Source organism: Brienomyrus brachyistius, chromosome 9 (genome assembly GCF_023856365.1).
Source record: "Brienomyrus brachyistius isolate T26 chromosome 9, BBRACH_0.4, whole genome shotgun sequence".
NCBI lineage: Eukaryota > Metazoa > Chordata > Actinopteri > Osteoglossiformes > Mormyridae > Brienomyrus > Brienomyrus brachyistius.
The window spans coordinates 15,051,991-15,066,581 of NC_064541.1; the positions used below are offsets into that span (position 1 = coordinate 15,051,991).

The following is a 14,591-nucleotide window of genomic DNA, read 5'->3' on the forward strand; positions in this document are numbered from 1 at the left end:
GGAACCTGCAGAATGCAGCTGAGCTCTGTCAGGTTATGCCATGAGGTTTTAAGCTCATGGGAGTTATACTTACACAAAAGTGTTCTGTGGATTGAAGGAAAAATGATTCAGAAAGATAACCAATGAAACTGCAGAGGAGGTGGGTCTAAGAAACTAGAAGAGGAGGGACCAACCAATCGGATGTCTTGGTCCCGCCTCCGCTAGTTACTTGGACCAACCCATTCTACAATCTCATTGCTTATCTCTCTGAACCAATCATTTTTCTTCTCTCCTTAGAACATTTTTGCATAAAACTCCCAGAAACAGCTTTTATGGACGTTTGAAGTAGAGAGGAACGCGTGAAGTGTAAAGAGAAACACCCAAATGTAGGGTTAGGGGGGCACAACAGGGGGTGGCGGGAACATGACATGCTTACACGTGAGGGGGTACAGCCAAGGATGAGGAGGGGCGCAAAAAATCCTCTAATACTATCAAACCTTTGTACTCTAACAATCGTCCTCTGCTAAACCCAGAAGCCTGCTACTGCAACACCCCCAAACCCACTGAACCCGCCTCCACAAAGCACAACCCTGACTCTGTCCAATTTACCAGACACCCCCAGCATTGCTACATCAGCGAGGCGTTAGGCATTAGGCAGGCTGTAGTGTGGCTGCTGTCAGGAAGAATGAAATGGAAGAAAAAGCAAAGCAGATATCCGCTTTGATCCGAGGAGCCTGGGCACGGCTTCCATTGGGCTCCGCAGCGCGTCTCCAACCCCGAGCGGAGCTCAGCGTTCTGATGTGTCGTCCTGATGAGTGAAGAAGCAGCTTCACTTCACAGAACCCGCGGTTCATGTCGTTAAACCCCAGCGCTGGAGGGAACAGAGCCCAGATCCATTCAGCAGCGCCACCGTGTACGTGTGTGTGTGTGTGAGTGTGTGTGTGTGTGTGTGTGTGTGTGTGTGTGTGTGTGTGTGTGTGGGGGGGGGGGGATTAGGTTTAGATTACCTTGTGGGGACCAAATACTCCCTAAGATGTGATTAAAAACCTGTTATTTTGACGTTGTGGGGACTGTTTTTCAGGTCCACACAAAGATCTGCAAATGCAATCAAAAAAGTAAAAATGCCAAAGGTCTTGTGTTTTCTTCGGTTACTTATGGTTAAGGTTAGAGCTGGGTTAGGGCTGTCATATTGGGATTTGAGTTTTCCCTATAGAAATGAATGGAGGGTCCCCACAAAGATATAATTACTAACCTGTGTGTGTGTGCGGGACTATGTGTGGCAGAGCACACATGTGACTGTGTCTCATTAACTGCACGAGTCCCCCTGGCCCTACTGGTCCAACAGACAGAAACATTTAATGGCCTCTGTGCTTCCAGCTGGCTGGTCTTTATAATGCTGTCAGGGGAAAGACACACACTGGCACACAGCTACACAATTACACACTCGCATGCCTGCACACACACACACACACATCTACGCACTCACACATTCACGCTCATACATATATGTGCAGCCACACACCTACAACCATGCACAGATACACACCTTCACATGCACTGGCAAACCCCCCTCGTGCTTCATAAGGTTCTCATGTTCTTCAGCTCACTGCAGCAGGACAGTGAGTGTTTTTCAGGCAAGTAACGAGCTACCAGGTGTGCAGTGGCTGTGTAAAGAATGTGTAGAAGGTGTGAAACATTATAGTAAGTAAAACGGATTTAACATGTAGCATAGTGAGGGCTGTGTAACAGGCGTGAAACGATAATAAATGTGTAGTCCATGTGTAATGAGTTTGCAGTGACCTAGTGTGCAATGTCATGAGAAATAACCTTTCTCTACTTTGAGACACACACACAAATACAGTTGAGAGTGAAGCTTGGGGTCCGAATCCATGGTCAGGTCATTTAACGAGAGCCCCTAGAGCATTTCAGGGGGTTAGGGGCGTTTTTCAAGGGCCCAACAGACCATGTGACTATCCCACCGAGGAAGGGATTCAATCACAAGCACGGAGGCCTGACCCACAGTGCTACACATCACCCGAATAAAGAGCGAGATGTGCATTGAGGTAGTGCATCTATGTTGTGTCCTTACCCGGACTGACACGTCGACGGTGTCCGGGATCTGCAGATACTCTGGGTCCACACTGGGCCAAGGCTGCTGCAGAACATCACCCCCGACAGACAGCCGGGCGCTCAGAGAGCTCGGCGGCCGCGTCAGGCCTGGGGAACCGGAGATCAGAGAAAGGGGATCTACTGCGCGCATGACCAGGCACACTGCGGAGAAGACTCCGAAGGAGCAGAACAGATTACGTAAAACCAGAACATTTTCTGCGATCTTTATGCGCACTGTGCCCCCACCCCAACATAGGGCAGAGTAACCGAAACCCAGAAGTGGAACTAGCAGTGACTCCACCCCGCCTGCCCCCCGTCTAATTTTAAATGTGGCTGCAGCTTGCTGATGTGTATCCTGAATGAGGCCTCCAGGAAGGATCTGCGTTTCCGCTTGTGGGCCCACACACGAGTGTCACAGAAGGACACGGGGACCTGTCAGGGCACGGTCGCCCCCGTTAGTCACATGCGGAGGCTGCCTGTCCCTTATTTACAGCCCCCTCACCCCAGCTGGTGGCCACACTTATCTGCCAGCAGAAGAGTGAGAACCACAGGCCCACATGAAGGTTCTGCAAGTACGGGGAACCGTGAAACGGAAAAATGCACCAAAGAGCTGCTCCTCTGCTGAGCTGACGATGAGACACAGGGACCGTACTGTGCACATTACTGGCGGCCCTTACTGTTATTACTGGGGTCTCTAACTAGTGTTTTGTGCGTCTGTCTTGTTTTAACAGCGACCACATGGGACTCCCACATCCCAGCTCTGCTAGGTAAACAGCAACAGACTCTATGCCACGCCCTCTTTCCACTGGCTGCTGGGAGGGAGCAAAAATGTGAACTATCTGGCAGGGAGTTTGGAGGGAGCAAAAACATGGACCAACTGTGCATCCCCAAGGACTGGACTGGGAGACACTGGGTTAGAGCCTTCGTTTATTACTACCTGTCGTTAGATATTTAATATTTGGATACAAAACTACACATAAAAAGTAATAGGACGGTACTCCTTGTGCAGTCACTAATCCTCTAATCAATTTTAATTAGCTCTTTTTAATTATCCAGGGTATTAGTCTTCTGTATATAGAAATGGCGGTGAATTCAATTATGCATTTCTCCGGTAATCTGGAAATGAGATTATCAGAAGAGCACTTCAGTCACCAGCGAGGCAAAAACGAAGAGCAGCCTGCAGCTGAAAGTACGTGTTGGATCTTCACGGGGATCCGTGGCAGAGCTTCAGGCAAAGCGCTGGCTGCCTAAATCTGTGCGTGTTTGCATCTGTGTGACTGTGACGTGGCACTTTGGATGGTGTTGCCTGCAGCGCTACAGTACTTCAGATAAAGATAACTGACAACAATACGTCCTACGCTGTAGATATTTCAGGCTCACTCTGCTTTCCATTCTACTACCATCCCATTCCATATTCTAGACTCACCATATTTTCCAGTCTAGAACCAGCTCAACTTATACTCTAGATTGACTCTATATTCCATTCCAGTACCAGCACATTCTATATTCTAGACTCACTCTACTTTCCATTCTAGTATCGGTTCATTGTACATTCTAGAATTACAATAGGAGGCATGTTTGAGACAAAGCAGAAATATGGCTAAAAGCATTACAATATTCCCATAGCTTAAAAGCCTCACCCGCAGCCCTGCTGTACGACTGAAATCCTGTCTGCTGCTTGGTCCCTCTCCTAATTAGTAACCCAGATGTCGCATTAATTGTTTGCAACTCCCTGACCTTCTACACGCAGCACGGCACACGTCCAGAAATGGAAACAGGGGCACTTGCACGCACGCAAGTACGCGGCATATTCATATAAACAAAGGACTTCCTTAAAATCACTGTGTCAGCAAGTCTTATCATTTCGACGCGTGTGCAAAAGGACAGGGGTGGTTTTACTGCAGTGACTCAGGTCGGGAGGCTTTGAAGGGATTACAGCAGAGACAGTCCTGGGACTTAAATAGAAAGCGTTTCAGTCTCAAACAGCTCTGTGTAATGTTCTCGTCCTCTGTACCTTCCCAGAGCTCAGAGGCCAGGTGCGGGGCCATGGGGGAGGTCATCACGCAGAGGGCGGCCAGCGCCTGCTCAAACTCCACGCTGTGCAGGACCAGGCGGGGGGACGCTTGCTGAGGACAGACACACCCCCGCATCAGAGCAAAACAGGAATCGCAGCGTGACCCAAGGGGGCCATGCGGTGTGCTAGCAGTGTGTGCTCTTCCTCTTCCTACTCTCCGCCTGACCGACAACCGGCCTTCTCTTAATGCAAACCGCAGCAGAAAGTGAACATGACATACATATATATACCTGCGTACACCATAGTGTTACTCAATGTATACCAGTGTTTCTGAATGAGTTAAAAAAAAAAAAAAAACATACTTTACTATGTTCACTCCTCCCTACCCCACTAGTTTATAACTTTTATACTAGAGTTGGGTCTTGACTAACCGAGGAAGAATGTGGCAAATCCAGTTGAGAACCTCTGCCTTAGGTGCTGCCCCAGTAACAGGTCCAAACCTCCACTCTCATTCCCTTCCTGATCCCAACTGGAAATGACATCCATAGTGAAACCTGGTTTCCACGTACCGAGAGGACGTTGGTGAGGCCCATTAGGCGAGAGATGGCTGTGTTCAAGAGGAAGTCTTCAGTGTAGTGACCTGTGACCTGCAGAGAGAATGTCACAGGTCTGGGGAAGCATATACCACCGTTTCAAGAGGATCTATAATTAAGCAAAACGGCCCTTAGAGCCACTTGTTGGCACCGATAACCGTTAATAATGGGACCAAAGACTCACTGGGATATAACCAGTCTGCATTACTAAAGGTCAGTCTATAATGAAGGGAAACGGCACTTATGAAAAGTCCAGCTGCTCCTTTTGGGTAAAGTGAAGGAGTGCAGGAGAACAGGGAGCAAGGGATGGAGGGAGAGAGAGAGAGACAGAGGGAGAAAGACAAGGGGGGGGGGGGCAATGACAGTGACTTTCCACCCGGTAAGTCTGGCCAGATCTGGGGGTGCAAATTCCCCTGGCGACAGCACTTGGCAGACGAGTGCTTGGAGATGCAGCCAGAGGAAGATGCTCCAAACAGAGGAGCTGGAAGTGAGATCCAGTCAGCTTCAGGGAGCAGGGTAAAGCCTTTCTCTACAGACTGGGATCCAGTCAGCTTCAGGGAGCAGGGTAAAGCCTGTCTCTACAGACTGGGATCCAGTCAGCTTCAGGCAGCAGGGTAAAGCCTGTCTCTACAGACTGGGATCCAGTCAGCTTCAGGGAGCAGGGTAAAGCCTGTCTCTACAGACTGGGATCCAGTCAGCTTCAGGGAGCAGGGTAAAGCCTGTCTCTACAGAATGAGATCCTGTTCTTTGCGCCCAGGGGGTGTGCACTCCACCCACCTCCGCTACCGTGAGGTTCTTCTGCTCCCAGATCTTCCTGGCTTCTGCACGCTCCCTGTCACTGAGCAGCGTGGGGTCAGGGGGGCCCCCAGCCTGCCGGGCCTCACGTAGCTTGGTCACCAGTCCCCAGAGACGAGCCTGCCAGCGCAACACGCCGGGGAGAGCGTCCGCTGGGGAAGGGAGCGGAGTCAGGGGCATGTAGGGGACAGCGTACGAAAGCTGACCAAGGAGAGTCATGACATCACAGGGACGCAACGGAGATGCAACAGAAACCAAGGACACCAAAAGGAAGTAAGAGCATGGTCACATGGTACCCCACTGCTTAGATACAGGAGACTGCCAATGGCGTAAGAGATTTAACATTTCATTTTATTTATTCAGCAGACTCATTTATCTAAGGCGACATGCTCTTTTTTTTGTAAAAGGAGAGTCAGACCGCCCAATAAAGACTGGAGATGATATCACTCTGCCGTCCCTGGGATTTGAACCAATGTCCACCTGATTGCAGACACAGTATCCAAACCCACTGAGCCACACACCACCCGGCGGCATAGGCAAACAAAGCTGTGTTCTTGGTGTTTGAGGTGATGATGCTGGGACCTAATCGGTGTGTGATGTGTCCTTTTGAGGTACGACAAGGAGGGTTGGCTCACTCTTGACGTCCCACAGGATGTCCTGCTCAGGGGGGGCTGCATACAGGATGTAGAGTCGAACCGTGTCAATGCCATACTGCTGCACCACCTCCTGTGGATCCACCCCGTTGTGTTTGGACTTGCTCATTTTCTCCCAGGTCACCTGCAGTCTCTTCCCAGTACGCAGCTGCACTGGCTCAGGGCCTGGGGGGGACAAAGGGACAAACCTCACCTTGACATTCTCAGATAGACCCTCAAAACCCCACAGCAAGCAGGACTGAAAGCACCGGATGCAACCTGGCTGGAGTAAAGGACGGTATGATATTTTTCATCCTAAGATACTGCCCAAGATTAGCTGAAACCAGTAAAGCTCATTAACTGGAATCCAGTCTCTGCTGGTCATAACTAGACTGCAGTATTCACCAGGAGATCTACTGGGAGGCCACTAGCAAGGAAAACCACCAGACGCTAACCTACCCCAACCAAAAAGACCAGTTCTGCTGTCTAAGAAAAACATCAGAAAAAAAATCTGTTTGAACTCCTACTAATTCAGAGCAGATCAGCGACCTCTCCTTAATCGCCCTCATTTGCGGTGGAGTGGTGGAGTCCCTGGGGGAGGCCCACCACAAAGAGGAGGCCTCCATCTCCTGGCTATATATGGAAGATCTGCGCTGACATCTCCACCTTTCAATGGCCACGTCGGCGGACACACCCACTGCTCCGAACACGAGGAAGCGCGACGAAACAGCACCACCAATTACCGACGCGTTAAACAAACAAAGTGCTTTACCAAGAAAAAACACAACTGTACAAATGACAACAGAAAAAAAAAAACTCTGCATAGCATGCTACTTGACAGTTTAATTACAGTCTTCATTAAGGCCAGGTTTAAACGCTGGCCAAGTACACAGATACGCAAGGGTCTGTGAAGCCAGGGCACTCGGTCAAACAAGGATCTGAAGAGAGCTCATCAAGCCACTGGAGAGGAAAGCAGCTCAAGATAATCTAAGCTCAATCTGCCGGATTTGTTTATGCAGAGACAGAAATAATTTGTGTTAATTTGTGTCAGTTCATCGTTGGATTTTCCTGTCAGGAAGCCTTCAGACGGGCAGGCAGAAGCCCTTTCTGACGATCACTACCACAAAGTAGTTTCATCGCCAGTATTTATTCAGTTGCCTAGCAACCCAGCAACCAAATTGCATCCAAAACCAGAGAGAGAGAGAGAAAGAGAGAGAAGCAGAGAGAGTTAGAGGTGGGGGCAGAGCAGCCCCCCCTTTCAGTGGTTTCCTCGAGCACCATGCCACACTGGTCACAGGGTGGAGGCTATATTCAGCCTTCAAGTCCAGGTCCCCACATGAGGACCCCCCCCCCCCCCGCCCCCCCCACCACCACATCAACCCTAAGATCCAGACAATAGCACCATTCACGTTTTCATGGGTGCCAGCAGCTTTGCATTTACAGAGTGCTTGAGTAATCTTTATTGTCAGACTGAAACCGGGAGCGATAACTAATGTAATTAAAGTTACTATAATTAGAGTAACCGCATGTGAGGATATAAAAAGACGGATGGGAAAGGGGGCGTAAAGAGTAATAACATAACCCTGTCGCTTCTGGCCAGAGCTGAACAAGCCGACATTATAACCCCGGCGATTGTGGCGAGCTGCCTGCCATCATCGGCTCACGATCGGGATCCCCATGAGGACGCGCCGTGAACCGACCCCGCGCCACACCCTGGCTTGCCTGAGAAGTCCACGTCACTCCGTGCCAGGTACTGCCCGCTATCCGCTGCCCGGAAGGTCTGTCCTTTGATCAGGCCCTGCACCAACAGCTTCCGGAAAGGCTCCCTGCCACAAGATGGGCACCAAATGTCACAATGTCACTCACTCACTCACTCACTCACACACACACACACACACACACACACACACACACACACACACACACACACACACACACACACACACACACACACACACACACACACACACACACACACACACACACACACACACACACACACACAGTCAAGCGTGGGAAAAACCTTGTGATCGCACCGCTCTGGTGTGCATGCATGTTCAAGTGGATGATGTGCATCTCACTGTCCTGGGTAGGTGCTGGGGGGGGTTTCCTGGGCCCAGAATCAAATTTATGATATTTCACCACCTGCTGGTTGGCGCAATCTACTGAGGAGGACCACCCCCCCCCCCCCCCCCAAAGTTGACATGCTCCCACTCACTATGCAAGCACTTGGTGTCAGAGCCCTACCTTTGTGAGACCATGCCCAGGTCCCTGCAGAAGTGGCTGAAGAAGCGTGCGTAGTACAGGTGCATGACCGCGTGCTCCTTCCCTCCTACATACACATCCACGGGCATCCAGCTGTCTGCCAGGGAGCGGTCAAAGGGCCTGGGGGGGGGTGAAGACGCGCCATGGTTTGGGACGGCACAGACACAGCCTGCGGGCATTCTAACCAGTAAAACAACATGCGAGCTTAAGAATCTATAATGCTGTCCACTAGGGGGCAGTCTAGTAAAGAACATGGTGCTTAAGAGACCAGTGTAGGACCGGGTGGAGTCCGGAAGCATCTCTGCAAAAGAAAACAAAAGCCAGCGGCTTCCTAAATGCCTCACAGCCAGTTCGATTCTGGGTCAGATGGCTGGGCTGCTAGCGGCGTCTCACCGAGCCGAGCCATGTTTCAAAATTCATCCAAAAGTCACGAGTCTGCTTTATTAAATCACACCGATGAGCTGGCAGACATCTAATCACCCGGCTTCTGCAGCAGACATTTCCCCGTCAACAGCAACGTCCCTGACTGAGAATTATGTTAGAAAAATCTCATAGAATGAAAATGAAACCGCATTAAGCTCCTCATGCAAACTCCATTCCGCAAATGCATCAGTATCATTCATAAATCGATCATAACTTAAAGTCACATTTAAACATCCATTATATCTGAGTGCTTATATCCACGGGTTACGCATTAATTCTCACTTTAACCTGGCCTATACTATAGATAAACATCAACATATTGTGCGACATCATGATACTAAAGAAATACACAGTAACACGATATAAGAAAAAAAATGGGTTTGCAAAGCAAAGGAGTAATAAAACTTCCATTCACTGGGCCTTGCTGTCGTTTTTTACACAGCTGCCTTCTCTGATAGGAGCTTTTCCCATCTTTGCTTTTTAAAGCCAATCATCTATATTTCTCTGAAATAGACATCGACACCCTTAACAGGGTCGTGTCGGTAAAAACCGCACGTGGCTCGACGCTCAAGTCAAATCCTCCTTCCTCCTGTGAGAACTTTAGCAGATCTTCCAAATCATCACTCGGAAAGCTCTGAGCTCTGATTCTCCAGGATGATCAGCGGGAACGAAACCTCAGGGGAGATTAGAGACTCCCAGAGATTAGAGATTAAACTGCTCTAGAGATGAGAGATTAAACTGCTGCAGAGATTAGAGATTCACAAAGAGGTCACCTGGATGAGGGGGGGGGGGCTCTTACCACAAAATTAATCCCTGTTGTTGAGCAAATTGCATCAGTGGAGATATTTCAGGTAATAGACATCAGCCTATAATCAGGACCAGGAATTTTTATACATCAATGTATTTGCCGAAGACAGGCAGGGAGACCCGAATCAATCCTTAAACGATAGCTGCTTGGGAACCATTTACCTGTTCATTATTACTGTTACCATACAGGCTGTCTGAGGTGAAGGGAATGCCAATCTATCCCTACCGTCTATGTGATTAATTGTATTTCATTATCTGTCTCAAACCGTAATGTGTATATTATCATACGTGTCAATATTTACATCATATTCACATCTCTGATAGGCTCTTCAGCAAGGCCGCTAATCACCACCCCCCCCCCCACCAAAAATAATCCCAGGGGTAATAAATAAATCGCCTGACCCTGTCCTCAGACCCCAAGCTTTACTCTCTGTTGTGTGTATCTATGTATGTGTGTGTGTACGTGTGGATGATATTTATATTACACTGGGGGACCAAAATGTCCCTTTTTCAGGTCCCCACAAAGATCTGTGAATGCAATCAAAAAACCAAGAATGCCAAAACTCTCATATCTTGTTTGGTTACTTATGGTTAAAGTTAGGGCAGGGCGGGGGTTAAGGCTGTCGTAGTTAGCATTAGCATTTTTCCCATAGAAATGAATGCGCGGCCCCTGCAAAGATATGATTACAGTAGGAGAGTATGGTGAAATATGCAAAAAGAAGCATTTTACTGCAGCTGTACTTCAGCAAAAGACACATAAGGCATCATTTTATTTTATTTTCATTTCATTACTTACTTATCTGCACTGTTACCAACGAGAACGATATTTCGCATCAGTGTACAACCTCACACATCATATATCTGAGGTCGACTGTAAAAGCTACACCGGCTTTGAGCGGCATGCAAACCCCCACGATCCCTTGCGCTGGGCAGGCGGACAGAAGGGACCAGCAGCCACATACCTGTGCGTGTTCCCAGGGTCCGTGTATCTGAAGTAATACCAGGCCGAGTCAACGAACGTGTCCATGGTGTCCGTCTCTCTCCGAGCAGCGGCCTGACATCTGACCAACATACAGAAGGTACACAACACCAGATGACAAAAGAAAAATCCATTTAACGAGTGCCACATTCTGATTTAATTACCCTAAAAGTCGCACTGATGCTGACCCACATGGGTGACAGATATTGTATAAAAAAACCATTATATCCTCCTGAGACCCAGCAGTCCATTTTTCTCCTCTGTAACATACGGTGTTTTTGCTCATACCTCTTGTGCTGTTACACTACCGATCAAAAGTTTGTACACACTACAGGTTTCTACCACTTTTCCATTTATTTCATAAACTGCAGACTTTTTATTCTTGCTCAGCATTGGAAATGTGAATGAACAACTACAAATAAAAATATAAGTCAAATGAAACAAGTTTCCTTTATAACACAGAAAGACTATGTAACAGCGCGTGTCTGACATCCTGTTAACTGATTGTGTGGTGATTGTAGAGTCAAATTCTAGGCTGTCCTGTAAATTTAAATGCACTCATTAACCATTTCATCCTATGAACCAGAGCAGCATTTCATGTCCCTTGTAGGAAGAATGCCTCTAATTTTCTCTGCTGGTATAACTGCTAGAGGGGGTTACTTTGATGAATCAAAGACTTTCTTGCTAATAAAGGTACTCAAATGGTGAAAATATTGTAAGGATCGTGAACCATATTTCAGGCTGCAGACATACAGACGTCCCCCAAAAGGGCCCATTGAAAGGGCCCCAGAGAACCACATGAACCACCAGCCCAGGTATCACTATATTATTATTATTATTATTATACTATCGTTTAATTTGAAGTTAAGTGAGTAACATGCAAGCACAGAAAATACGTGTGTAAAAACCTATGACTGTTAGTGTACACGCCACTCTGTTAAGTCCTGATGTTCCCGAGAGAGGACAGTTTGGCCTTTAAGAGGAGTGCGGGGGTGTGACCTCGCCAACGTCCTCTTACTGTCAGAAACTTAAACCAATATCTAAAAACTTTCTCCCTTGGATCTGAGAAGGAAACACCACAGCATGCTATTCATCATTATTAATTTAGTCATGTTACACGCAATTCACTCCCTAATAGCTAAATCAGAGAAAGAGCGGGAACAGTATTAGCTTCTAGTCTTATTGTCACTGGGCTGCATAGAGCTAAGAACTGATCCTGGAAATTAATTCTCTCATCCGGTGGGTGCGAGCCGCTCAGCTGTTATACTAAATCCATGGGCCCCCAGGACAACACAGGCACAAAGCTGATACCATATCGGGAATCAGAATCGTAGCACAATGCTAACATATCCCAGCATGGCAGAGAAGTCACCCGGCACAATGGGAATGAGAGTCATCGGTGTCAAACGGTGCATAAATAGATACAGCGTGGCCTGAACGAACACGCTGAGGGAGATTTAGCGCTGCTGCTGGCACGTCTGGCCTGCAGTAGCCGAAGTGGCTTGAAGCAGGTATCAGAGGGCAGTGCTGTCAGTGACACTGTGCTTGGCTGACAAACGCGGAAGCTGCAGGCAGGTGCCATGTGTGCTACACACCGGCGTGATCTCCAGGCTGCGAAGACAAGGTAGTTCTCCCAGATGGTACACGCCAAACCAAGCCAACTCTAGCGCCCAGAGGGAATGTGTTCTACAAACACTAGGATCCGGATCAGAATCCAGTCTGGACTCTTAACCAAGTGTTTGCGGGTTACGCTGTAATCCCAGGACCATCTGGCCAGGCATTAATCAAGCTGCAAACGCACCACGGGAAATGTGACGCCTAATGCTGTGATATATGTTGCTTAGAGGAGGAATCAAATTAGCGAAACGTTCAGAAGACCAGCAATATGGGCGCAGGATTATCTGTACAAAACTAATAACAAGAACCATCATTAGCAAGACAATGGAAGAAAAAAAAATACATATTTGAAATAATTCCAGAATAAAGCAGATTTTAAATATGGAGTCAATTAAAGCTGTGATGGGACTGTTCTGTTATTTATTATTACACACTGCCAAACTGCACACCCAGCAGGAATGACCCTTCAAGGAGCGGCTTAGCAACCCGTTAGCAACTCATCATAAATTCTGAAGCTAAGTTTGGTGCGACCTTTTTGGATTACAGTGCCAAAAAAACGTCACAGTTCATGACACAAGTCACGCGTCCAGAGATGGAAAATGTGAAAAACAGAGGTAAGCTAAACCTGCAGAGTAATTCCACCTGGCTGGCTCAAGCTAATCCACGTTCATGTTTCCATGGTTCTGCACAACAGCTAAATATACACATTCCCTCAGCAAGGCTGAAAGCAGACGTGCTGCACAGCGCAGCCGGCTTGACCTCCTGCACGCGAACCATCCCTGCAGCTGACTCGCAGCCCCCATGCTCTCCAGCTCTGACGCCGCTCGTCTTCAGACCTGTCGGATGACAGCTGAGATTGAACCCTGACTCAGCTCATTCTTGCGTGACCTTGCACAGTCCCGCAAGGCCCAAACGCAGCAGCCATCAAAGACTGCCGATCCTGCACCCAGCACAGCCCGGACACAGGGCCAGGAGAGTCCACTAACTCTACAGAGGTTGCTTAGCAACTGGCAAGGTGTTGCAGGTTAATTCCTCGCAAAGCAGATGCCGTTTCATGTATATGAAATCCATCAGTAATAAGCCACGAGAATATAAAGCTTGATCGTCCATGGCAACTGGGATTACCTAATGTCACTAATGGCTGATTTATCCGACTACCCAGCAGATGCCTTATGAGTACTTAGGAGTACTTCTTTGGTACCCATAGGAAAAACTCAGACAAGGTTTCAAAGCCTCATCTGGTCCATCATTAGTGCTAAACTCCACAAGCATGTCTCCATACTGGAGGGGAACAAATCAGGCACTTTGAACAACGGGAAAATCAACTTCAACTTGAATTCTGTTGAATTCTGAACAGAGCCAGCTCAGTGGACTGAAGGCAGAGCCAGGCTTAAACAAACGACGACCTTTCGCAGCACTCATTCTCGATGAAATCAACGTAACAGATTTGATAATGACGCCAAACCGGACTAGTCCTCTGTAATGGCTGAGAACTTCAAAGCCAGTCTCTGCAGGACTTCCCACTGCGGAACACGCCAGCACAGAACCAGGCAAACAAACGACGTGTGCACACAACCAAACAAACAGAAGCAAGCTACGCACGCGGCGATGACTTAGAGACAGCAGTGAACACTCATCGTCCCTCCGCTGCCAGCATCGGCCCCGTTACGGGGATGATCTCATTTAGCTTTTGACGAACCATCTCAGAATATCACGTGCAGAAACACCATCAATGAGCAGCAGGAAGTGTTCCATTTTAAATCCTGGGATTACAGGCACATCTGCCATCCATCCGCCTTTGACTTTCACTGGGACCACGAAGCACCTCAGCAAACCCATCATCCGTGAGCATGCATGTCAACGCCAGTGAGTCTGGGGTGTGTGAACATGTGTGTGTCAGTGCGTGTGCCCAACTGATTCTGAAATACAATTTAATCCGGACCTCGAGGTCGATCCCCCCCCCACACACACATCCTCACCTCCTTACACCTAAAACTCAAACAGGCACCTCCTCAAACACCTTCTTCCTCCCATACCTACAAGTGTTACCAGGCATGCACCAACAACGTCCGGCTCCTCCTCCTCAGAACCTCCTCATGCAGACACAGGGCACCTCCCTGCACCTCACACGCACTAGCGCCACTCCCTCTGTATATACGCCGCACCACCTCACCCGCGTAATGCTCAGCTACAGAGCAGGCAGGCGCCGCCATTAGGGGCCTGAGATCAGAGATGCCCGAGATTGAGTGTGTCAGCTCCGTCTCATCTCCAGGATGACTCAGCGCCTGCCTGATGGGGGAGCTTTGCTGACTTACGTAACGGCGTCTCTCGCCGTGTTCCAGAGACTCACTGTCGCTTATTACATAAGTTCAGCTCGC

At 48.5% G+C, this 14,591-nt stretch overlaps 1 protein-coding gene across 3 annotated transcripts in view; it reads right to left on the reverse strand.

The window, feature by feature from the left end:
• The window catches only part of lars2 (leucyl-tRNA synthetase 2, mitochondrial), a 30,514-nt gene that overhangs the window by 639 nt on the left and 15,284 nt on the right, over positions 1 to 14,591 (reverse strand). For 2 of the 3 annotated variants that reach the window (XM_049025062.1, XM_049025063.1), the window contains exons 13-20: positions 10,580 to 10,678; positions 8,370 to 8,507; positions 7,845 to 7,948; positions 6,126 to 6,308; positions 5,473 to 5,642; positions 4,672 to 4,749; positions 4,103 to 4,214; positions 2,069 to 2,196 (exon numbers count right to left, since the gene is read on the reverse strand). In XM_049025062.1, coding sequence (XP_048881019.1) covers positions 2,069 to 2,196; positions 4,103 to 4,214; positions 4,672 to 4,749; positions 5,473 to 5,642; positions 6,126 to 6,308; positions 7,845 to 7,948; positions 8,370 to 8,507; positions 10,580 to 10,678 — 1,012 coding nt within the window. Of the gene's footprint in view, positions 1 to 1,525; positions 1,644 to 2,068; positions 2,197 to 4,102; positions 4,215 to 4,671; positions 4,750 to 5,472; positions 5,643 to 6,125; positions 6,309 to 7,844; positions 7,949 to 8,369; positions 8,508 to 10,579; positions 10,679 to 14,591 lie in introns of all 3 variants that reach the window. The other variant, XR_007399637.1, reaches the window with a different exon arrangement.